The sequence below is a fragment of the Diceros bicornis genome, chromosome 32 (assembly GCF_020826845.1).
Source record: "Diceros bicornis minor isolate mBicDic1 chromosome 32, mDicBic1.mat.cur, whole genome shotgun sequence".
Lineage (NCBI taxonomy): Eukaryota > Metazoa > Chordata > Mammalia > Perissodactyla > Rhinocerotidae > Diceros > Diceros bicornis.
The window spans coordinates 10,357,769-10,383,686 of record NC_080771.1 but is presented as its reverse complement, the minus strand read 5'-3'; the positions used below and the strand labels follow the sequence as shown (position 1 = coordinate 10,383,686).

The following is a 25,918-nucleotide window of genomic DNA, read 5'->3' as shown; positions in this document are numbered from 1 at the left end:
TATGCGACATTAATTGGCAAGTATATGTCCTAATTAATGTCCAAACCAAAAGAACTTTATATGTTCATATAATGAGAGTGCTTATTAGCTTTGCTTCAAAAGTGCATAAAAGTGCACGGGCTCTCATGCCTGATTTAAAGCCACTTTAAATGAGCTCTAGGGGTGTTCAGGCAAAGGGACCCATCCCGTTTCTGGGCAGTGCTGCCCTTTAAACCATGAAGCCACTTCTCAGGCAGAGAGCTAAGTCTCTCCTCGACCCTACCAGTCCCTGCCTTTCATAAACAAGGAGAGCGGTGGCCAAAAGGAATGTAGGAGAATGGCTTTATTCATGATATGTAAAACCTAAGTGCCACAAAAAAAAAAAAAAAAAAAAAAAAAAGGAGATTAAAACACATAGAATGTGAGTTCAGCTGGTCTTCAAACAGTTCCCTTCAGATGTGGAAAACGGGCCTGCCAGGCCACCAGCTCTGCTCTCCATGGGCAAGCCCTCCTCTGACCTGTAAGCAGCCCCCAGAGCACCAGAAACGCCCACCATTTCAATACTCGTATTCACTATAGCACTGCACTGGGTTTCTTCCATCATATAGACAGATTGCTGCCAAGGCCCAGGCACAGTGAACTCACCACTGGCACATCTCATGACAATGACTTTTTATGCTGTTTAGGCTCTTGACATCCAAGGTCAGAGGGCAGACCAGCAGCTGCCTCTGGTGCACACACAGATGGGCCTACTACCTCTGTGGACCACTCTTGAGCACTGATACCTCCATTGCTAAAGGTGAAAATTTCCAGCACCACTCACTAGGCAGAAGTTCCGTCAATGACAGTGCCTGTGGGGGACACAGCAGAGAGAGCCCACAGACACCCTGGAGGCAAAAGGCAAGATTTTTGAGGCTCTAGTTTTCTGACTGCCAAAATCAGATATGGCTGTTATATACCATACTGAGAGTCTCATCAAACATTAAATGAAAAAGTTAAGGAAAAGGTAATTTTAAAACACTACGAGTTTTCATAGTTAATTGGGTCCAACACCTTTGCTCTTTTGTCAAATCAGTGGACAACACATGCTGTGTGAGTCCCAGGGTTCTACCCCCCTGGACTCTGCCCGACCCACCCACTGCTGGAGGCCTCAAGCAGCGGAAAGGGTGCTGGCCGGCTGTCAGACAGACCCGGCTTCCAGACATGGCTCCTTCACTGATCACCTGATAAGCCCACAGAAGCAAGCTGCTTCCCGACTCCAGGCCCCAGTGCCCTTAGGAGTAAGATGGGGACAACACTGACGGCCCTGAATGACTTTTGTGGGGTCACCGTGAGGCTCAGATGAGGGTAGATACAAGGGTTTGCATCACATTAATGTGTGGAACAAAAGTTAAGTATGGTTTTGACAAAAGTGCTGAGCTGAGACTCACAAAATAAACTTATATTTTAAAATGAGCAGGAAACTCTTGTGGAATCACTACAAATAACCGTCCTGTTTGATTTTTCAAAAGATGATATTTGTAGATCTTTTTTTTTTTTTAGCTTGAGAACAGCAGCAATCCCATTAATGCCTGATTTCTTCTGGGAGCTCCTAACACGAGGTTTACCCAGCTGCCAGGTGGTAAGGGCAAAGGGCAGTTAGGAGTCATGAGCAGTGGTCTCATGAGGCGCAATGGACGGCAGACCGGAAAGGTGGTTCTCAGCGATGGCTGTGGCCAACGCTGGGATCTTACAGAGTCGCGGTCCTCGATGACTCGCTGGGGCCTGGATGCTGAGGATGGACTGGTTCCCTTGAGCCTCTTAAACTGCGTGAACAGGATGTTCATGGTGGCGAGAAGCACTTCTGAGAGGTTGTGCCTGATCTGCACAGAGAGAAACACATGAAGTAAGGAAAAGGCATCAAGCCCCGGGGCCAACGACAGGTGAGGGTGTCGGGGGCGGGGGGCCACTCCAGGCAGGCCTGGTCACACCACAGTCCCACGGCTGCCAGGTGGAGAGCTACAGTCACCAAAAAGGAGCCAGTGGCACTGAAATGTGAAGCGTGAGAACAAAGGCCAGGCGACACTGCTCAGAAGGTTGGCAGGGGGAGGGGGTCACTCGTCTGCTCTTTTCTTTATGCCATTCCTCCCAGGCAGAGGCAGTGAGCCAAAAGCATGCTGACCACATCCGGCCAGTGGTTACCAAAAAACCCTGGATCTGAACGTCAGCAGGTAGGGACACACATGCTAGTTCTCCAGTCCCCACCACTCCCCACTGTCAGACCCACCAGACTGTCTCCACTGGACCCCCACGGCCCTAGCAGAGTCCCTGGGAGGGCCTACAAGGGCAAGCCCTGGTGCACTACTTCAGTCCACGATGCAATCAACGACGTATCCAGGGGAAGTCAAGAGGCAACAAAAGAGCAAGTGGCCAGAGGCAGACTCAACAGCAGGGATGAAGGCAAGGTTGGCAAGAAGCAACACCTTCTGAACTGTGTGTACCACAGAGGGCAACTGCCTCACCACATGTGAAGCTGGCCTTCCTTCTTCCTCTAAAACAGAAACATGCTTTTAAACGGTATTTGCTTATTGACTAACAGTTTTAAATTGAATCAGTGTTGGTGACATCCCAGAACCAGGCAGCTGGCCCCGAGTGTCTGTGGCTCTAGGGTAGAGTCTCACCCCAGCTACACAGGGGAATGACCAGAGTTCCAGGCCGTAGCTCAGATCCCGGAAACCAGAATTTCTGGGGGCAGGGCCTGGGCCTAAAGATTTTTTTTTAAAGCTCTCCTTGCAATTCCAGTGTGTAGCCCAGCTGAGCACTCTTGGGCCAGATGGTAGCAAAATGCTAGAAACTCTGCAGACAGACAGCGGCTCTGGGGCTCATGGGCTGATAACTGAGTCCACAGTCACTGCACCTGCTTCTTGAGACAAAACAGTTCAGAGAGGGGAAGGAAGCAAGTGAATCATGATGCATGTTTCATCATTCAACGGAACTACTTAAAGAAGATTAGCATTAAGCACTAGAAAACCCTCTAGAACAAGCAGATAATAAAGAATTAAACCAGACCTTACAGGATCAACCAGAAACCTGTTTCTCCCAAGAACATGTCTGATCACCAAAGCGACTGTATTTTCTGAGTCAGGAATTTGGACAATAACCTGGTGGGGATATGTGTACTCACAGGAAAACCAGCCCAGGGTATCTGAAACTGGACTTGTCTTAGAAAACTCAGTCTGGATGGTTACTGTACTAGGACTCTTAAACTTATTAGCTACATTAAAACAAAAGCTTTCAGCAGAAGTGGGGAAAAAAAGAATTCCATAACTCAGAAGAAAAGGACTTACTTCATCACTGAAATTTCTGAAGGCAGCTACTCTCTCTTCCACACTTTCCTGATTTAGGGGCACTAGCTTCAAGCGATCAATTATCTGTTTAAAACAAAAACCCACCAGCCCCATATGATATAACCATCACGGTCATTTCATCTCCTTAAACATACAGTCAGCATTTAACATGTTCATAAAGGTTTTGTTTTTTTTTTTGTGAGGAAGATCAGCCCTGAGCTAACATCAGATGCCAATCCTCCTCTTTTTGCTGGAGAAGATTGGCCCTGGGCTAACATCCGTGCCCATCTTCCTCTACTTTATGTAGGACGCCACCACAGCATGGCTTGACAAGTGGTGCACTGGTGCGTGCCCGGGATCCAAACCTGCGAACCCTCAGGCCGCTGAAGCAGAGCACACGCACTTAACTGCCACGCCATCAGGCCGGCCCCCATAAAGGGCTTCTTAATAGAAGATGCTGCTCCCCTCATATACACAAAAGCTTTGATTCTAACTTCCTGACTAACTTAATTCCCATCCTCATCTTCTGAGGCAATTTTAACATTCAGAGATTTCAAATTACTTTCAGAAATCTCTCTGTTTTCAGATTAAAGGGGAAAGAAACAGAAAAAAGAAAAAGGAAAGAGAGCAATACAGAAATCTCCTTTAAAATCCCAGGATCATACTTGCCGCTCTTCACTTAACAGGCATATTGGTGACATTTCCTTTGCTTTCAATGAATCCCATGAAGCGGTCTGAATTTTCAAGGGCATACATTAACCTGCACTTCAAACACTGCTCCTGAAACTTACATCAAAGGCTCTGTCAATATGACCACTGTGATACTCGTCAAAAAAGGTGATCAAGTCCAACAGGAGATAGAACGTGGAGTCCACAAATTTATTTGCACTGATTCCCTGAGCCCTATACCTGGAAGACAAAAAAGAGGTAAGGGGGGCAGGGGTATATTATGAATTTCTATGTAATCGGTAACTTTAGAATAGCATTTGAAAAATGTCAAAACTTCTTGAGCTCTCTTGATGAAGTGAATTAAGGAGCAGAAAATAGTGTTTCTTTTGAAATGGCCAAGCATTTGATGGTGAATTTGATATGAATCATTTATAAATATTTTGCATGAAGCATGGTTCTCTAGCCTCAGCCACCATCTCAGCATCGAAATCTCCAGGGAGGATGGGAGGTCCCGATGGGCCAAAAGCCAGGGGCCATCCCTGGAGATTGTTTGCTAAATGAAGATATCTCATTTGCCAAGAATGTTTTCTGTGCTACCCCAGGAAAGCATCTCCAACCCAGTTTTCTCTGGGCTTCACTTTATTAGGAGTATCTGTACAGAACACGAAAAGAATGACGGTTGCCTCAGCCTGGGAGTTACACCAGTTAAAGTCTGATAACTCAGTTAACGCACGGGGAGGAAGGTCGATTCTGAAAAATTGGCCACTATGTCTCTAAGAACTCCCTCATCCATCCATCACTAGTTTTGTTTCAAAATGCCTTTGAGATGGCTGATAACAGTACATAGATGAGTATAATGCCTAGAATTAAACCTAATGTACAGGATTAAAATGGTGAGATTTCCTTTCATACCCTTCTTTTTGGAAAAAATTTTTAAGTCTGACAGTACCAAGTGGTGGTTATGACGTGGGGAGACAGGAACTCGCAAACAGCTGGTGGGATGGTGAGTCAGTAGAGGCACTCTGGGAAACTGTTTGATGTTACCAGTGAAGTTGAAGGGGCATCTGGGTGGGTGCTGGCGGCCTGGCACTGTCACTGGGACCCCAGGGCCCTGGGAGCTGGCTCCTGGCCTTACCGCTCAGCGATGGCGAGGGCCATGTTCTTCAGCCTCTCCTTGTTGGACTGCGGCGCACTGATCTGGGGGACAACAGGGCTGAGCAGTTTGTTCATCAGCTCCAGCACCTTATCAGCATTCTGTTTGATTTTTTAAAATTAAGGAAGGAATCAATTAAATAATCAATGAAAGGAAAAACTAAATAAACAAAAGAGGGAACTTTCCGGGTGATGGACGGAAATGTTCTATATCTTGATCTGGGTGGCAGTTACACAGATATATACCTATGGAAAATTCATCAAGCTGTACACTTAATATTTGTACATTTTCCTACATCTTAATTAGACCTCAATAAAAACATTTTTAAATTAAAAAAATGAATTATAACCCTCTTTCACCCACTTTTCTCAGGTGATAAAAGGAGAGACTGTAATCTTTTTAGGCCACGCAATCATCAGCAGTCACCATATGTTCTTATGTAGAAATACTTACTCCAGTTCTCTCAAAATACCTCAGCTGTCATAATATTCCCTAACACACACTGATCACCAGCATGTCTGCGGCTGCCTGGAAGGTCAGCACAAAGGCATTTTCACCAGCAACTTCACCATATGAAATGTGATGGACACTTGTTCTGCTGCCAAGTGAGATTACAGCTCAATGCCCACAGGATATCCTTGCAATGTCGCTCTTGTTTGGCCAGAAATACCTTATGGGCAAAAATAATTCTGTAAAATGGGAATTTCACTCTGACCGGACCATTAACTGCCTAAGCACTAGGAGAAAATACCTCAGCGGGGCGAGTGGTACAACGATGGCATCAGAATGTTTGTGCATTTAATGCCAAAAGGCCGACAGATCTATTAAGTACAGAAGAAGGAAGAGGGCACATTTTACCTTGGCAAGATCATAAAGCTTTGCTGCTTCTTCAAACAGTCCTTTATTTTCTGCCACAGAAGCAACTTTGTTGATAATAGGCTTTGTATCAGTAGTAAACTTATCTATGACTCCAGGCTGACAAGACAAATGATGGAGGAGGAGAAAGAGAGAGACAGGAGAGAGAGGGTGCACAGAGCTGTTACTTTAAACACAGAGAAGCAAGTGGGATCTGAAAACTACTTTAACTGAAAATGCTTGCCCTGGGCAATGCATATATTCCATCAGCTAGACCCTGGCTTCCCTGAAGATATCATGGCCTATTAAACATATGAAAGGGACCAAGGAAACTACACATGAAGCAGCAGACTCACGGGCAGCACAGAGGAGTCAGCAATCAGACTCTGTGCTTTCTAATTTTCTAAAACAACCCAGAGAGTAGGTGAAATCAACAATGATTTTAACTTTGCTGAGGAGTAGGCACTAGGGGAAAAAAAATCAGGAAGCTTAGGAAAAAAATATCTCAAAGATTTTGGATTTGCTTTCTAAGACAGATGGCAAAAGATATCCAGCGCTGAAAAAATATATGGCAAGTGGTGTCAGGATATTAAAAAAAAAATCATCATCAGTCAACGGCAACCAAATGGTCAGGAGGGTATGACAGAGGCCTTAGGAACCACAGAAGAGAGAGGGCGGATCATGTGACGCCTGAATGGCCGTTCTGATTCTCCATCAGCCCTGGACCAAGTTGGAGTGACCTGCTCTGCCACCCTGGCAGCACAGAAGATCAGTGAAGAGCATGGGCTCTGGGGTCAAGGACCGGGTTCAAATTCCAGCTCCCTTTCTTACTAGCTGTGTGATCTTGAGGAAATAATTAACCTCTCTTTTCTCCATTTCCCCACCTGGAAAACATAGATAATAATGGTTCCCACCTTATTGGGTTACCGTGGCAATTAAATAAGAAAATACATGTAAAGCATTCGGCACAGGGTCTGGGAATTGTCACTGCTCAATAAGCAGGGCCATCGTCATCAGCACCGTCCCTGGCCTTTCATCTGAGCTGGATGCTGTGAGCAGTGAGAGCTCCTCTCGAGATCGCTGGCTCCAAGCCACCCATTTTTACCAGTGAGGAAAGTGAGTCCCTGGGAGAGGCAGGTGACTTTCCCAAGGCCACAGGGAGAGTGCCCGAGTGGGATCAGGACTGGTCTCTGACGCCAGTGCCTCTGCCCCTTCTGCTACGCCACCCAACAGGCATGACGGGGCTCGGAATCACCAAGGCTCATGGGAGCAGTTGCACCTCCAGGGTCAGCGTAGCGTTCTGAGCCCTCAGAAACTACCGTGTGAGAGATGCCGAGCGCATTTCTAACTTTTCCATCTGGGAAGAGTAGGTGCAGTAATCAATTTCTTTTCCTGCATATTTTCTGAGCCAAAAATGGTAGAAATGTAGCCTTCTCAGCTCAAAAAATGGCAGGTATGAACAGATGAGTATTCTGAACTTAATAAAAAAAGCTATCTAATCACAAATTTACCTATTTTAAGGAGAAATATAAATGTGTGTAAAATCAAGGTCATTATTTGGGGCCTGTAATGTTCATTTTTTGTTTTTTAAACTAAGCAACTTCATTCAGTTCTGTATCTTTAATACCTTGAATCCTAAAATCTAACTGTATTCTTTTGACAATTATAAATCCCCAACTACAAACTAACGTATCTCTAGGGGGGCATGTAACCCACCTTTCTACTTCCATCGTTCTCCAGTTTCCCAAGAATCATATCAAACTGTGGAGATAAAAAAAGTTTACTCAATTTACTGGACAAGGATATACACATAATCCACAATTCTTTAGAGACAAGATGGGAAGAAAACAGAGAAGGTGGAAGAAGTCTTACATAAACTAGAAAACAGTGAGACGGAATCAATAATTTCACTGTCAGAAACTGAAGAAAACTAAAAATCCCCCAGTCCATATCCACCATAATCATAGTGAGGTGACCATGCAGTATCACATTAGCATGAGAACACTGTATTGAGAATCACTGCGGGAGAGAAAAGGAAACAACATACCTCTCGACTTTCTATCACCAGCTCACTCACACAGCGTAGAAACATGTTTTCTCCTTGACTATCTTTCTCGTCCCTGTAAGGGGACAAAAGCAACCTGGTTTCTGGTGTGGATTCGAGGTCTCTAACAGTCATTCTCAGAATGGTGGAGATCAAAGCCAGCTGAAGTCAATGGTCAGCAGCAAGTCTCACCTGAGGAAGTAGAAGTACTGGAGGGCCTCCCTCGGGTCCGTGGACTCAAACTTCCGGGTGTAGAGCATGAGTAGCCGCACAAAGTTCAGCCGCCGCATGCAGGGAGGGTCACCAGGCTCGTGGCTGACTGCAACACGGGAGACAGAATTGGTCACAACCACACTGCCCTTCTGACCCGTGCACCAGGAACCATGAGAACGGAATCCAAAGACCCAGCAGCATCTACACCTGCAGCCCAGCCAGTGAATCCTCTTCAGCACCCTGTCCTCAATTTCTTTCCAAGTATGGAATGCATAAAATGGCATTTTGTAGTGAATTACTAGTATGTCAGTCTTTGAAAGAAAAGATGGAGACAGCTGACCATATGGCATGTGCTCTGGGGTGAAAGCTGCTGCCACTCACCCACATTTATCTTCTCTCTCTCCTCTGACCTCCCACCCCGTGCAGATAGGCACATAAGATAGCTGGCTGGGACTTCTCATGTTTCCAATCAGAGCCCCAGTGGGAAGCAGACTCGTGACTTGAGGGCTTGCTTCTCCTGCACCATTCTGCAGGCAACCTGACTGACTGGCCACAAAACTAGCACTTTGTACAGCATTACATTAAACACCCCAGGGAACATTAATGAGGAGAAAAAAGCAAGAACCCTAACACTAATCACCCAAGAAGCCCAACTGTCTACAAGGCTCTAAAATGATTGTTATCAGTTGCCCAAATCCTTGTTGGTTGCAGTTATGTGTCCAGTGCCACTGGATGGGGGGTGTGTTATGGTTATGCCACTGTCAACAAATACTCACGGAGCTGAGCGCTCTGTCCCGAGGATTTTAAAAGCAGCTTCAGCTCAAAGAGCACCAGAGCCACATGGACGGCATGGCAGCGCAGCCGCTCCATGCGGAAGAGAAAGGCAATTGCAGCTTCGAACTGCGCTGTCAGGAACAGTACTTGGAAGTAGAGGAAGGGCTGCTGGTTCACCGTGAAGTGGGACTCACCTGGGGGGAGAGGAGATAAGGCTGACTCCTTCTGAGCTGGCCTCTTGGCAGCCCCGACCCCAGGCAGAAGCCATGTGTGCGCAGAGTACCTGCTGGGCAGGATGAAAGCACCAGCCTGAGCCTGAATTAACGGAGGGGGCCCTGGACCCAGTGGACTGCCACATGAACCGTGATCTGGTTCCACGACCTTCTCTAGATCTCACAACACAACTGGCAAGTGGATGTCATGTTGTAAAACCCAAACTGCTTGCATCAGGTGGGAGACAAACACAGTCCAGGATCTTAAATGGAATACAAAAGGGGCTGTTTATCTCCTTTACCCTGATAACAGTCGTTCAATAAGGAGACGAATGAAGATTTCAGATGCTTCAGTTCACTCAGATTCACAGATACCTGAATTCAACAACTGCTGACCACTACTGGAATCTTCTTTTATTCCCAGAATTTTTAAACAATGAGAGAGGGGGACAAAAAGCTATTTCTCCCTCATTTATGCTCAGATACATGCATTGCGAGGAAGCAATAGCCAAGTCCTTTTTATATCTCTCCCTGAGCAAAGCCTACCAGAGCAGTTCAAAGAACCGAAGAAAACAGTTTACTGTACAGGACTATATAAGACACATATATTTCTTAAGGCCACATGGCCTCTACTTGAATTTGAAATTGTTTTGCTGTGCTTTGTTTTGAAGATTCACAGGGTTTTGAAGGAGAGACAGAGTTCAGAGATGAAGGATTGTCCCAAAGGAAAGCTAAGTAGTAACCTCAGGGGGACAAGAGAAGGGGGTCATGTTCAGGATCTCTTACCATAGTCTTCCAATAACTGTTTCTGGAACTGTGAGAGCGTGAGCCTGTCTTGTGGGGAGCTGGTGCCGTCATCATCGAAACACACTTGGTTCAACTAAACCCCCAAGAGAAACACATGCATTGGTACAAACTACTTCTAAGTTGGACGCGCAGGGCTGTCACTGCTCAGCAGCCGTGCTTGAGGCTGTGAGCTGGAGACTCTGCTAATGGCTGTGGTTATGGGTTGGGAATTACACAATAAAAAATGGAGCCAGGAGAGGGGAAGTCCACTACTGATCACCTTACTGGCATCACACATTAAGCAGGTAAAATCTGTGTGTGCAACGCGACCAGAGGGAGGGGGCTAATGCCCTGCCTGGAAAAGGGAAGCAGTGCCTGCCTTCAGCCACAGGTAGTCCTCGGTCTTGTCAGCCACTTCGCTCTGGTTGTCAGTGACGTCGCATCTGCCAATGATACAGTACACGGCCCGCTTGTAGGGGTCCGTGTTGTTCCTGAGGGCCCTGCGGTAATGCAGCCGGAGCTTGTTCTCTGTTGCTGGGGACAATCTACAGACACAAGGGAACAGAGACACACACACACTCACTAAAGAGCCTCAAGGGCAGCTGAAAGCACCCCCAGGCCCAACCATATAACAGAGCTATGAAGCCTTCCTTCCCTGAGGGTAACAGATTGTCCCCGCCCATATGCCCTGGGTACCATCACTTTAATCTGACTTGCAGCCACTAGCCCCCGTCTCTCTGTCTCTCTGCCTATCGGCTGCCTCTAGTAGAGACCTTCAGGGGCAGGTGAGAAACACTGGGGAGTTAATACTCCACACCATGTCCCCGCAGCCCTCAGGCAGTGACGGACAAGAGCAAGTTCTTCCCTTAACTGTCTTGGCCTCCCTCTGGCCTCCCCACTCCCTTCTCCATGTGAGATCACCTCCCAAATAAACCACCGGCACTCAAATCCTTGTCTGGGGTCTCCTTCTGGGGGAACTCTGAGACATGAACCCTACTTTAAACTCCGTAATAGGAGCAAGACAGGGTCTCATGGTTTAAGACAATCTCCACACATGGCATTATTAACATTGCCAAAAAAAGATCCCTACTTTTCCACAGGTATAACTGGGGTAACCACCATTATTTCTTCTACATACATGTACACATATTTAAACCAAGCTTGAATATGAACTCAAGTCCGATTACATTAACAAAATCCACAGAAAATCTAATACTTAGCAGTTTCTTAATGCAAGAAAACTAAAAAAAAAAAGAAACTTAGTGAATTAATTCAATGATTATCTTTCAAGATTACTAACTTCTAATTCTAGCCCTTGCACTATGAAGTGCATGACAACATACTGTCATATTGGGCCAACCAGAAAAGCACTAAGTGCTAAGTGAGATGTAATACAACAAAGTTTCATTTTATAAGGCATCCTTGACATGTCCTGAATTTATAGAATAGGTCAAATCATGTTTCCAAAAAGTCCCTCCTGCACTGGAACAGAAAAATCCCCAAACACAGACATATGTAAGTCTAGACATGTGTCAGAATGGGGCTCTTTTAATGTTTTCAACTGTTACTCTCATGAGAGTTCTACCTGCTTTCTAAATTTCAGTTTTTCCCAAGTAGAAACTTATTTTGAGCCACGCACAGGGAAAAGAGAGCAATCCCAGGGGAGGTCACCCTGCTGATTCCACGCGGCTTCTTCTAGATGTGCCATCCCATTCACGTACCTTCTGTCCTTGCTGTTCATGTACTCTTGGAACCAGGTTTTAAATTCTCCCAGCTGGTGCTGGGCTCGGTTAACCACCTGTGAAGCGGCAAGCAGGTCTCCACAGCGCATGCAGTAATAAATTAATGCCCACACAGGATGGCCTTCCACCTCTCCATCCTTAAAGAGGAAAAATGCTCAAATAAACAAACAAAAGCTAACTGATGGCTATCTGATGTGCTGACCCTCAGCTAAGACCTCTCCTTCTATTAGTATCACTTGATCTTCACAACCCCATTAGGAAGGGACCATCAACAGTCTCCTCCTCCCTGTTTTACAAATGAGGAAACTGAGGCACAGGGATGTTAAGTAATTTGTCCAAGGTAAGCTGGTAAGTGGCAGTCTGGCTCTAGAACCTTTCCTCTAAAGCATGTGCCCCATCTGACTCAAGGCCAGCCTGTGGTTTCTCCATGGAACCCTATTAGCCTGCAGTAACTGGGTGACATGTTCTTCTGTGATAACTTATAGACGTGCACTCCTGCAACCCCCACAAAGTAAGGGCTAAAGATGTTCACTGACCAATAAGAGGCTATCCTCATCACACTTGAGTTTATAAAATGTTAACTTCTAATGATTAGTTAAATGGATACTGGGGTTTTCATTCATTTGTTTGCCATTCATGCAAACACTTACTGGGTATCTTTGTTTCAGAAACTGCTAGGCAATGGGGATCTGTTCCCACTCTCTTAGGACAGATAAGCCCTAGTGCTTATCTGTCCTAAATCTGGCTTTGTCATCTCCCTGCACAGCAGGCGTGTGGTTACTCTTCTCTCTCTGCTTTTGCCCAGCTCCTCCATAGAAATGGACTGCAGACATCTTTCTTGGCCTCTCCCTCCACCCTTCCCCTCACAGGACTCTTACTAAAACTCAGACCTGATTGTGTCACTTCCCCCCTTAAACTCTTCTGAGCTATTTACATCCAAAGTGCTTAGCCTGGCACTTGAGCCCTTTATCAGCTGGTCCCAAGCTTGCCAAGCCATACCACACTCCTGATACATCAGATACCCTTTCCTGCTTCCATGCATTTGCTCATGCTATTCCCTCCTCCTGGAATACTCTTTTCCAAGCCCTCAGGCTGGTGAGCCCCTATCTGTCAAGCGCAAGCGTGAACCTCACCTCCTTTATGAAGCCAGCCTCCCATGTATCTCACCACTCTCGGTGCAAAGCTCCAGTGTAGTGCTTTGCACACAGTACGATAATTGACCGTCAGATAATTCCCCCAACCGGACGGTGAACACAGAAGAGAGGCCACATCCCAGGAACCATATCCAACTCCATTCTTCCAGGTGTTTGAGCCAACAATCTCAGAAGTCATCCCTGACTCTGCCTCTCACATCCACCTCCAAGTTCTTCAACAAGTCCTATTTGTTCCACTTTCAAAACACATCCAGAAGCCAACAACATTATCCCCCTGCACCCTCCCCACCCTGAGCTGAGCACCCACCGTCATCAGCTGGACTCCCACACTACTAGTCTCCCAAGGTCTCCCAGCTGCTCTCCTCGCCCTCCTTGGGCCTCTTCTCCATACAGTAGTTTCCACACATGACCTCATTTTAACTGAAAACATCGATCTGAGAGAGACTGCTCTGGGAGTGTAACCAATCACATGGAGAAAGTTACCAATACCTGAAGTCCAGGCAAGGGAGCCGGAAGTTTAATGTTCAGGAAACTTCGAACCAACTGGTAAGTCCCAGGCACCCCACCCAGCTGGGCCTGATGCAAATTTCCAAAGACAGTCACAAGGGTGTAATTCTTATAACTGGAAAAATTTTAAAGGAGAAAACAAGAAAGGTTGAAAACACTTATTACACGTATCTATGTCCATATCCACGACATTAGACTGTGAACTCTGCAGGACAGGGCCTGGACTTCAAAGCTAACACAGCAGAGGAAATAGTGCATGCTTAATGAAGCAAACTACATTATTTATTCAGTGGGCAGTGGATCACTGTAAAGATTTCTCATCACTGCGGATACTTAAAAGAATCCCTGGAGGAATATAATTGTGGACTTCAAATGCATTAAGGGCTAATGTGCAGAATAATAATTGCTCCAGTTCACAGCCTAATGCCCTAGTGGGTTCTTTTTAAACTTTTTATTTTGAGAAGTTTCAACCCACAAAAAATTAAAAGAATAGCCCAATGAATGCTCAAAAACCTACCTAGATTCACCAATTGTTAACATTTGTGTGCATGTTTTTTCTATGTATATAGATACACATACACATACATACATATATACACATACTTTTTTCTGAACCATTTGAAAATGTTATAGAAATATAGAAATCAGGGGCTACCTCATCTACAAATACTTCACCACATATCTCCTAAGAACTAGGACATTCTCCTACCTAACTCAATACCATTATGACACCAAGAAATTTAACATTAATATGCTGTTACTACCTAAAATATAACCTATATTCAAATTTCTTTCTTTTTTAATTGAAGTATAATTGATATACATTATACTGGTTTCAAGTATATAACATAATGATTTGACATTTGTATATATTGTGAAATGATCACCACAATAAGTCTAGTTAACATCCATTACCATACGTAGTTACAGAATTATTTTTTCTTATGAGAACTTTTAAGATCTGCTCTCTTAGCAACTTTCAAGTATGCAATACAGTATTATTAACTATAGTCACCATGCTGTACATTACATCCCCATGACTTATTCATTTCACAACTGGAAGTTTGTACCTTTTGACTCCCTTCACTCATTTTGCCCATCCGCCATCACCTACTTCTGGTAACAGCAATCTGTTCTCTGTATCTATGAGCTTGGGTTTTGTTTTTGTTTCATTTTGCTTAGATTCCACACATAAGTGAGATCATACAGTTTGTCTTTTTCTGATTTATTTCACTTAGCATAATGCCTTCAAGGTCCATCCATGTTGTCACAAATGGCAAGATTTCATTCTTTTCTATGGCTAAATAATATTCTATTGTGTATATATACCACATCCTCTTTATCCATTCATCCATCAATGGACACTTAGGTTGCATCCATATGTTGGCTATTGTAAATAATGCTGCAATGAACATGGGGGTGCACGTATTTTTTTGAATTAGTGTTTTCGTTTTCTTTGGATAAATACCTATAAGTGCAATTGCTGGATCATTTGGTCAAATTTCTTAATAATGTCCTTTATAGTTTTTTTTTATAGTTTTTTTTTTAAGTCCAGGATCTAATCAAAGAAAGACATGGCATTTAGTTGCCATGCTACTTCTATTTCCCTTAATCTAGGGTAATTCTACCATCTTTTTTCACGACATTGATCTTTTAAAAAGAATCCAGTCCAGTTGTCTGGTAGAATGTCCTACAACCTGAATAGTTTCCTCATGATTTGATTCAGGTTCAAATTTGCCAAGAATCTCACACACCTAATGCTGGTACTGACCAGAGAGTCCCATAATGTGGCAAGTACTATCCGTTTGCCCATTCTCGGTAACAGTCAGTTTGATCACTTTTAAAAGGTGTCGTCCACCAGATTTCACCATTGTAAAAGTACCTTTCCCTTTTATAATATCAGTGAGTACTCTGTGGGGTAATACTTGGAGGTCATGTGACTATTCTGTTCACCAACAGTCTCGCACCCAATGGTTTCAGTTTCCATTGATGGTCTTTGCTGAACCAATCATCACACTGATGGTTGCAAATGATTTTCTATTATTCCCTCTTCATTTATTTGCTAGCATGCTTCTTAAAATTCTCTATAGTGTTTTTAAAGTGCTTCCATACTAAGATTAAATGGTCCAAATTACAGATATCCAAATATGGAGTTAATATAAAAAGGACTTCCTAAATATGTTTCTTGTCCAAAGCAAAACAGACTGCCTCAAAAAGCCAGGTGCTCCATATGTACAAAGATGTTCAACCCCAAATTAAGTATATAAAAGAGTGAGAGTGAGGGAGAGAGAAACATCTAAATGTCAATTATAGAAAACAGACTCAACGGAATTTGATGCAGTTACAAAAAAAATGATATTGACAAAGAATTTAAAAAGCAAACTATATAAAACCATATATCATACACATTTGGATCATAACTGTGTAAAAAATAAAATCAGGGCAGGCCCGTGGCATAGCAGTTAAGTGCGCGCGCTCCGCTGCTGGCGGCCCAGGTTTGGATCCCGGGCATGTACCGACACACCACTTGTCAGGCCATGCTGTGGTGGTGTCCCATATAAAGCGGACGAAGATAGGCAGAGATGTTAGCCCAGGGCCAGTCTTCCTCAGCAAAAAGAGGAGGATTAGGATGGATGTTAGCTCAGGGCTGATATTCCTCACAAAAAGAAAATAAATAAATAAAATAAAATAAAATAAAACAAAATATTCATGTATCAAAAAAAGGGGGGAAAAATGAAATATAACCATTCATTATATATCACCATACATCCTGGAGGTACCCCAGGAGCCTCCCCCCTTTCTTCAGGTCTTCTTTTTGGCTTCTTCCAAAATTTCTATAACAAGCATGCATCATTTTTATAATGAAAAACAAACAAAATTTAACAAATGTAATGAGTTTCCCATCACCGGAAGTATTTAAAGGCAGAGCCTGGAAAAGATTTTCGAGAAAAGAGTCCTGCAGCAGGACAAACAGATGCCCACTATGGTCTCTTCCAACATGAATTAAGACAACTCACAAGAGGGCAAGGCCCTATAGTTTGAAGACGCAGCGTAAAGTTCTTGAGGGCTAAGAAATACATATCCTGCTTCAAGATCTTGGAATGTGGCAGGGAACAGACCAACCCTATATTTTCTCAATGTTTTCAGCCTTATACTTGAAAAATCATTTTGAACTGACTCGACTTTGCCACCTGGTACATTACATCACTTGAAATATTATATGTAAACTGTCAGTGGATCAGCATCAGCAAAAATACTTTAAAAGTGAGTATAATTATTCTAAAATATTCTCTTATCAAAAGGTGACAATGAATCCTTGAAAAGGATGCCATCAGGGAGTGATGCTACTAGAGTGAAAAAGAAAATAAAGTTACAATCATTGTGGACAGGAAACTCTCAAATAACTCCAAGTGCTGCTAAAGGAATTAATGGGACAAGATCATTCTAAAAAACTAAACGAAAAGAATAATAGAAGAAACGGGATGGCTTCCCAGATATAAAACAAAGGAATGCAGCCTGGTACCACTGGTGAAGCCAAGCACCAAGGTTAAGAATTAGACTTATTAAAGAAAAAGCAATCATGGGCCGGCCCCGTGGCTTAGCGGTTAAGTGTGCGTGCTCCGCTGCTGGCGGCCCGGGGTTCGGATCCCGGGCGCACACCGACGCACCACTTCTCCGGCCATGCTGACGCCCCGTGTCCCACATGCAGCAACTAGAAGGATGTGCAGCTATGACATACAACTATCTACTGGGGCTTAGGGGGAAAAATAAATAAATAAATAAAATTATAAATTAAAAAAAAAGAAAAAGCAATCATGAGCAGTCACATACTTATACCCATTAAAAAAAATCCTGAAGGTTTTTATATAGTGTAGGAAATTTTGACTCACATTTTGCTGACTTGTAGCAAATAAATACTACTGCATACATTAGGTTATTTAAGGCTGAAGATCAATACACTCAAAACTTAACGTTACAAAAATTTAGCCAAAGCCTAATGAAATATTTTATAGACTCTTTTGTGCCTATGCCATAATGAGTAAAACACCATTTGGAGTTTCAGATTTTTCTTAATAAGAGAATGGAGGATAGTGAGTTTAATAAGTCTGATGGTATCTCATGTAGCTATTGTATAATTAATAAAGTATTTGGTATAAAAACCTATTCTCTGCTGTACCAAGTCTGAATTACCTCAGTTACACATAAGGAAATCTTATGACTTCCTAACGAAGTAGTCTTTTGTTGATAAAGGGCGACCACATTGCAAGGCCACTGGCAGCTGCACAGGCTCAGTGGCAAAGAGCTGCAACTTAGCAAGTGTATTCAACGTGGCTTTCTCTTCTCGAGCCAGCAGAGAGGGGCCCAGCACCCTGTCTCTGAAATAAAGTGGGTCTGTTGCACACTCATGACAACCCCTGCTGGCCAATTCAGAGCTGGAAGGAGCGTCCACAGGGAGGGATGAATGGCACAGGCCCTACCAATGAAGGAGACAATAGTTACAGCACAAGGGCACAGCCACAAACCCTTCAGTGACCAACTCCAATTAGTGAGGAGGTGGCAAAGAAACTCAGGCACAAATCACAGGCATTAGGACCTGGGAAGGATCTGGACTCACAGGGATTAACCGAGTAGAGCCTGAAGGAAAATAAAGGATCAAGGTTCATTTATCAAAATAAAGTTCCTAAGGTTTGTAGGTGGTAATATTGCTGGGTGCGAAAATTAAAATACTGAGAGAAAACAAAAGAACCTAAGGAGTAACGGGTGAACCATATTAGGGAACAGGATCCTGACCTAAGGCACTATGGCCTAATAATCACGATGTCTCGGTACTGAGGGAAAGAGAGCAGAAAAATAGAAAAAAAGTCTAACAGTGCTCCCACTTATCACGATTTTATATTGTTGCAGAAACAGTCCTGGTAGAGAAGTGCTTCTGAAAACAAGATGACACCTCTCAGATTTGCTCAACCTTGTTTAAATTATACCAGCTCCAGAGCACTTAGCCTGAGAACTACTTAAAACACGAGAAACAGTTGAGTCAGGGGACTTGAGAGCCAGCCGCACTGTGCTACTGCCGCCTTACCTCTGCTCGAGGTACCCCAAGGCCTGCCTGACAAACTCCATGCGCACTTCCACTCTGCTGCGGCTCTTCAGGGCATCAGCTGCCGGCGCCAACAACACGTCTGTCATTTGCTTTACCATGGTCCACATGTCAGAGATGTTCTGCACACAAATGAGACTGCACGTGACAATGCTGTGGGACTGGAGAAACTGTGTGGCTCTTCTTGGCACTCTGACCTCAATGGCAGGCGGGACGTGGTGGGGGAAGAGGGCAATGTCTTCTGTCTGAGGCCCCCAGGCTTATGCCCAGTACGGAAGATGCACCTCTGCCCTGCCAGCTGCCGGGCTTCCACCTTCCAACGAGCACCCCCTGTCCCAAGTTGGTTTTCAGATCAGTTACTATTCTAGGTCTGACATAAGCACTTACATAATTAAGACCACATAAAAGTAACAAGAACACTGAATCTCAGTGGGTTACCCTTAAATGAGAGTGAACACATTTATAATCGTCCAAAGCTCTAGGAGTTTCAACTCAAGCAGCTGCACTTCAGTCTTTACAAGGTCATTTGAGTTTTTAAAGGCTTAAAATAAGAGTTTCACCTAAATAACATAGGTTTTGTCCTCCCAGAGGCTCTCCAGGGGCTATTGCTCTCACTCCATTTTGTGAGCGGCACAGCCTCCCATTTGCTTTCCTACTCAGTCCCTTCAAAAGACGCCTCCATGACAGCCTCCCAGGAAAGGAAAGGAACGGGCGTTCTCTCCTTTGTGTTACCACCACACAGCTGGGACTCCCTCTCCCCAGATCCTCCTGGCCGTAAAGCTCTCCTTAAAAATGTGTTCCCTGAACACTGTGCAACATTCTCAAGTCAAGAATCCTTGGAAGACAACATTGACTGGAGAAAAGCAGGTTTATATTTTTTCCAAAGGAAAAGAGAAAATCCTGTTTTCATTGTCTCTCTCAAAAATTCAAACTGTAGAAAATCCACCCAAATGCGACTCCTTCCAGGTGGTGAGATAGCAGGTGATTCTTACTTTCTTCTTTAGATCTGTTTATATTGCCTAACATTTTACTATTTATAAAAAATAAAGTTGAATGTATTTTTGAGGACAAAAAAAACTTGTGTATGAGTACTTGCTTCCATTATAGCCTCCCCTCATTCTCCCCTTCCTCCTGCCCACCTACCAATCCAGCCATCCACTTTTTAATTTTTTTCCCCCCTAGGGGAAGAAAACTGGCCATGGATAAGAATTGAGGGATGGGAATAAAGATGGAAAGTCAGAGGGGAATGGAACCAGCAGCATATGAAGAATGCTTGTAAATATCCCACCCAAGTCAAGTTCCAGGGGCTCACCCACGGGTGTGAAAACTGCATCATCTCTACAATTCGGCTCTCATTAAGGAGACTGTTACTCTAAGGAGGGAAACGGTGAGGCAGGAGTTGGAGCCTGACAGGGCTTCAAAGCAAAAACAGCTTAAGGAGAATTCCTGTGACTATTAATTGATCCTGGCTGGACCTTCTGAAGATGCATTAAAAATACATATCTATAGCATCATCATCAAAACACCATTCCAAAATTATCTAAAATAAAACTCTAAAGAACAGCCAACATTTCATTCCATGGAATAAAGTGGAATATTTCATTCCAGCACATTTCCGCCAAGTTAGCAGCTGCTAATCCCACCCGAGCCCGGGGCCCCTCATTTCTGTTTGGGTTAGCTCCGGCGCTACCTTATCATCCAGCTCTGCGGCGGAGGCACAGAGGTCCACGAGGTTAGGCTGCAGGTGCCCATTCACAATCTTCTCGTTATAGATATAAATCTGAAATGATGAAAACCAAAGTAAATGGCGTAATTTCTATATTTACCTCTTCTTTTTAAAACCTCTTGAAGCAGTTCTGAAGCCAGCTTCTGCCCAATGGTCAGCAGAAGCTTCAGCCAACTTCTTCCTGAGAGTGGCTGAGCTATCCACACTGCCCGGAGGGCAAGGCCTCTGGCCAGCCCCCCAGCTCTGCGGTTGAGCTTTGGGCGGCAGCATCAACACACACCAAAGGTAACTGCTCCCCCAGCCTTCCTAATACCTGAAGAATGGAGCAGGGGGGTCCTGGGGGAGGAGCACCACAGGCAGTTCCGCGCCTTCCTGCCCAGCAGACCCTCAATCCCAGCAAGCAAGGACCAGAGAGAGATGGGACAACGGAAGCACTGCTGCCGCTTCCTAAGAACCTGAGGCAAATTTCGGCAATCCATCTGGCGTGAGGACTGATGGCCCCAGGCCCAGGCTTGCAGGCTGGGTAGGAGCGTCAAGTCGCAGCCCTCCAGGGATGTTAGAATAGCAGTTGCTGCACATTTAGTACCTATTTCTCCTGAAAGGAATCTCTGCTCCTCTGGTTAAATTTTCTCAAGAAAAAAGGAACCATGTGATGTTTATTTAAAGTATGGGAAAACCACTATTACTTTGAATTTTACTTTAAAAGTACTAAAATAACAATGCTAAAAACTAGTAAGTTCTACTCTTTGTATCCGGAGTCCTCGTTCTACCAAGGACTGAACAAGGTAGTGATGTTAGACAATCAGGACCCCGCCGAGCCTTAATTCCCTCTACTTTAAATGGGAGATGGTATCAGGCAGCCTCCAGGGGTATTATAAAGATTAAATAAAATGGTTTTTAAACTATAAGGAGGTGTTTATTCACTCAACAAGCATTTATTAGGGGCCCTCCCTTTGCAAAGTACTGTGTTCAACAGGATACAAAAATACACTCTTCACTGGAGGGGACAGTCATGTAAACAGATACATGACATTATGGTGTCCTAAGTGCTAGAAAAAGTTAGTTTTATGAAGCTTTTGTTTTTACAGATACAGAAGATACATAGTTTCTTTCCTCAGAAGCTTATACATTTCACTAGGCCTGAAATCTGGTGGTGGCGATGGCAATGGAAGCAGTCAGTCACATAATGAAGGCGAAATTTAAAGGACGTAGATGTAGCCGGGGAGAAAGGCATCTAAAAATTGAAGCAGAAAGAAATATACGAAGGCCCAGTAGTAAAACATGAGGGAGTTGAAAAGAGGGAGACTTGTGTGCGGGAAGCTGATGAGGCTGGCTTCGGTTGCCGCGAGTTCGAAGTGGAACGGTACGCTGAATGAGAGAGACTTGAAAAAAGCATTTAGAAAATTTTTCTCAACAAGCAGTGCAAGAGGGATTTCTGATAATACCATCAGCTTACTAGGTAATTCAGTTAATGCAGAACTCCATTTCCCAAGTAATGGGCAGCTCAAAGTAGACTTCTATTACAGGGCAGAGGGTCTAACAGTTTCTCACTGCCCCTTGCTCACCTCCGCAGCTGCCATGCATTTTTGCCTCCAACCACCCACTCCAGGTTAGAAGTAAGGAAGTGGGTAATGCTAAGGGCCACAGTGGCACCAATGTGTTCTCCCCTCAAAGAATCATGGGAGTTGGTCACAACTGAGCAAGTGTTCCTTGGCCACTGCTGGTACAGGACAATCTAAAGGGGGACAGAAGCCCACCACCCTCAATTCAAGAAACCAGATCGTCTTCCCTTCTTGGTACTTTGTGCAGGGAAGTGGCAAATTAGAATGAAACACACATTTTGAATAAGCACTGCTCATTCAAAAAGTCAGTTCCAGCTATGTACTGCCCTCAGGGCAGTTTCAGTCCAACAGCATGCCCGCGCTTACCACAAAGCATCTCAATCCATACCCCTGCTACTGCACGGTCATGACACACACAACCAGAACCACAATACCCAAATATCATGAGCTTGTCTAGGACAATATTAAGCAGTGCTGAGTACACTATGCTTGCCAAGGCAGAAAAGCATTTAGAAAATGTCTCTCAACAGCAAGGGGTGAAGAAGGATTTCTGATAATACCATCAGTCTACCAGGTAATTCAGTTAATACAGAACTCCATTTGCTAAGCAGTGCAGTTACTCAAGGCTTTACTGTACATGGGCTACTGCCAAATGCAAAATGAGATCCTTAGTCAGTGCAGAGGGCCAATTTCAATTTCCCTAAATCAAATCTGAGTATTCTATTACCCAATTTGATGGAATTCTAGGGACCTAGATGGTAAAATATTAACCAGTCCTCTGAACGAACACCCAACTTGCTTTCAGGGTTTGACTTTCACTTGAAGTCTCTGTTCCCTTCTACTCCCCAAAGGGCTCACACAGGATTTTCCCAGATTCGATCTTCCTCGAGAGCATGCTCACCTGCCGGGCGTAGGCCATCTCGATGCTATCCAGAGAGCTTCGACCAGGGGGGCCGACATCACTGATGTAACTTGGCTGTAGATAAATACACATTCGGAATTGGTTAAGAACAGCGTTCAGCCATGTAAAGGAAAAAAAAATTCATATAAACACATGCCCATCTTTTTTTTTTTTTTTAAAGACAAGTTTTTTTTTTTTTGATAATTTTATTTGTTTATTCTCCCCCCCACCCCCAAAGCCCCAGTAGATAGTTGTATGTCACAGCTGCACATCCTCCTAGGTGCTGTACGTGGGACGGGGCCTCAGCATGGCCGGAGAAGCGGTGTGTCGGTGCGCGCCCAGGATCCGAACCCGGGCCGCCAATAGCAGAGCGTGCGTGCACTTAACCGCTAGGCCACGGGGCCGGCCCCACATACGCCCGTCTTTAACAAAGCTGTGAGGAGTCTGTTTCCCAGTCAGACTCCTCAAAATGATGGTTTTAGAGGTTTCAAGAGAATGCAACTCTCTTACCATGAACACATGAGAAGGGAGCAGGTATGGGACTCAACTTAAAAATAATAGGAGGCTGGGTAAGCTATGAGGATATCTCAACGACTGCTTCTGAAAACAAATCTTTTCAATATTCAGCTTCAATCCCAAGCCCCTCTCCACCTCATCTTCCCTCCCTGTGTCTTCACACCAATGAGGCTGTCGTTCTTATGTGTGAGCCTCCTGTTTCCATCAATCATATCAGACAGCCTGTGGAATGGAATTTACACGGTCACGATCCTGGGAGATTCAGACATTTCCAATCTAGAGTCCACACTAAGACAACAGCTGCTGATTAATTTTCTGCATCTGAAGATGTGAAGCCAGTGTAAGTTGGGCAGTCATTCACTCCTTCAGTAAACATTTGCTAAGCGCCTGCCACGTACACAGCTGTGCGCACATCCATCCCCACAGGATGACAATAAGCCCGTCCACAGAGCCTGTCCCCAAAGAGCTTACCTTCTGATGGGGAGAGTTAGGCACAAACATATGAAAAACGTTATTAGTATTTTTTTAGGAAGACTAATCTTTAGCTAAGCTTATTCCCTACTGTAAACACATAAAAATCAGGTATATTCTATTAGGTATATTAGGTATATCTTTAAATTTCCAATACATTAGTTTGTACTGTAGCAGAGATCAAATTTGTTAAGCTTCTCTCACTGAAAGAAAAAAAAAAAAAAATCAATGCTCTATTCTCTAAAATCCAAAACAAAGCAGTTTAGAGTAGGCTTCCTGGAAACCAATGGAAGACAGCAGCAGAACCTCCTAGCACTACCCAAGCTGGTAAAAGGAACACTAGCGTGAGCAGGCCCTCAGAACAGGAGAACAGGAGAGGAGCAGGAGGCAGACAGGTGGGTTTAAACCCACAAGTTCTGGAGAATGAACACTGGACTGTCAGGACACCTGGGTTCCAGGAGCACCACTTTACTCGCTGGCTTCAGGGTCTGGAGCAAAGAACACTCTCTTGGAGCCTCAGGTTTGCATCAGTCAAATGAAGGGGCTGTCCTAGACAATCTCGAGAGGTCCTCCTGAGCTCTGATTTTCTGCAGTCATTGGTATTAAAAGAGCTTTAAACAGTTTACTGACTTTGGTAGATGCTGCTGGCTGGCTGACCCAATGACCACTCCCAATCCCTATCTCTCACCTCTACTCCCTGCCACCTTTCCAGCTATATATAGAGTTAAATACAATGGTGTGCTGGTAAATGTTTAACAACCAGTTTTGGGAAGGGGGCCTGATTTGTAGTATTTGCTGGTTTCTGTGGTAAAAACACTCCCACCATGGTAGATTTCAAGCTATCCCAGGTGATATCAACTAGACTGCAAATTTTCTGAAATTTAACAAAAGGCCTTCACAAGCTGATTCCTACCCACTACTGAATATACCCTTTCCCAGCCTCTACTGCACCAGGAGTGGCCATGTGCCCTAAGTCCAAGCTAATGAGATGAAAGCATAAGTCTGGTAGTGTGTGTTGGGGACAGTTTCTGCTTTTCCTGATAAAGGGAGAACAAAGAGCCTGGCATGGCCTTTCAGCTTTCTCCCTTGAATGCAAATGTAATGTCTAGAGCTGCAGCAGCCATCTTGTGAACCTACAGTAGGTGGATGCGCTAAGGATGGTGGTATACAAAGACAAGGAGGCACTGGGTCTCTGATGGCACTGCATAACAAATGAATTAAGGCCAACACTCTCCTCACCTGCAGACTTCTTGTTAGGTGGAAAAAATAAATCCCCATTCAAGCCACAGAAACTCAAATTTTCTTTACTCACAGCTGAAAGCATCCCTATCGAAACACAGAATTATTGAAACCACCGTACTACAATAATAATAGTGACACATTGAGCACTTACTACGCATCAAGCACTGTCTTAATTTCCATGTATTAACTCCACCACCCTATGAGAGAGGTACTTTTATTACATCAATTTTACAGATGAAGATACCAAAGCACAGAGAAAGCAACTTGCCCGAGGTCACTCCAACAGGAAGCAGTGGAGCCATGGTTTGCATCTCCAGTCAGGCACCACACTGCCTGCCAGGGCAGCTTTCCAAAGACAGCCATCAGAGAACAAGGGAGGGTAGTGGTTAGAAATCCCGGCTCCATGACTCACTAGCTACGTGATCTTGATTGAGTATACTGCTTTTGAGCCTCAGTTTCTTTAGCTGTAACACAGGGGCAGTAATGGTACCCACCTCAAAGGTCTGTGATGAAGATTAAACGGGGAGAAAAACAGTACTTATTTCACAGCACTGTTGTGACGAATAAGAAGAAAGAGTTCAGCACAATGCCCAACACTTGGCCAATAAATGCTAGCTATTGTTATCACTTTTTAAACAAAAATAAACTATAACGAACACAGGAATAAATCTTATATTGAACAATGGATAGATATGGACACTACAGAAACATAACCTAAAATCTTTAACTTTGTGCTGGCTAGAAATTCTCATCTCATTTTTCTATGCAAACATATATTCCTTATATAAACAGAACCGACCACCAGCTCATTTTCTACTGCTGGATTAATTCTGAGTGTTCCCAGTAACGCTGAGTTAAGGACTGAACCATAAGGCAGCCACCCTTCTGGAACAGAACTAACCATCTGAAAGCTGATGATCCCCAACTCTTTTTAAAGAACAGAGCACTAAGCCTGTTAATTCCAGCAACCTAACTGGGGGGAATAAAC

At 44.2% G+C, this 25,918-nt stretch overlaps 1 protein-coding gene across 4 annotated transcripts in view; it reads right to left on the bottom strand.

Annotated features, from left to right (window-relative positions):
- NUP93 (nucleoporin 93) overlaps positions 1–25,918 on the bottom strand; it is a 107,967-nt gene that overhangs the window by 1,127 nt on the left and 80,922 nt on the right. For all 4 annotated transcript variants that reach the window (XM_058527861.1, XM_058527860.1, XM_058527863.1 and 1 more), the window contains 16 exons: positions 22,702–22,776; positions 20,203–20,292; positions 18,495–18,634; positions 13,397–13,529; positions 11,733–11,890; positions 10,391–10,556; positions 10,012–10,105; positions 9,016–9,207; positions 8,219–8,345; positions 8,030–8,102; positions 7,699–7,743; positions 5,986–6,102; positions 5,110–5,228; positions 4,097–4,214; positions 3,306–3,389; positions 1,713–1,841 (listed from right to left, as the gene is read on the bottom strand). In XM_058527861.1, coding sequence (XP_058383844.1) covers positions 1,713–1,841; positions 3,306–3,389; positions 4,097–4,214; positions 5,110–5,228; positions 5,986–6,102; positions 7,699–7,743; positions 8,030–8,102; positions 8,219–8,345; positions 9,016–9,207; positions 10,012–10,105; positions 10,391–10,556; positions 11,733–11,890; positions 13,397–13,529; positions 18,495–18,634; positions 20,203–20,292; positions 22,702–22,776 — 1,860 coding nt within the window. The remainder of the gene's footprint in view (positions 1–1,712; positions 1,842–3,305; positions 3,390–4,096; positions 4,215–5,109; positions 5,229–5,985; positions 6,103–7,698; positions 7,744–8,029; positions 8,103–8,218; positions 8,346–9,015; positions 9,208–10,011; positions 10,106–10,390; positions 10,557–11,732; positions 11,891–13,396; positions 13,530–18,494; positions 18,635–20,202; positions 20,293–22,701; positions 22,777–25,918) is intronic.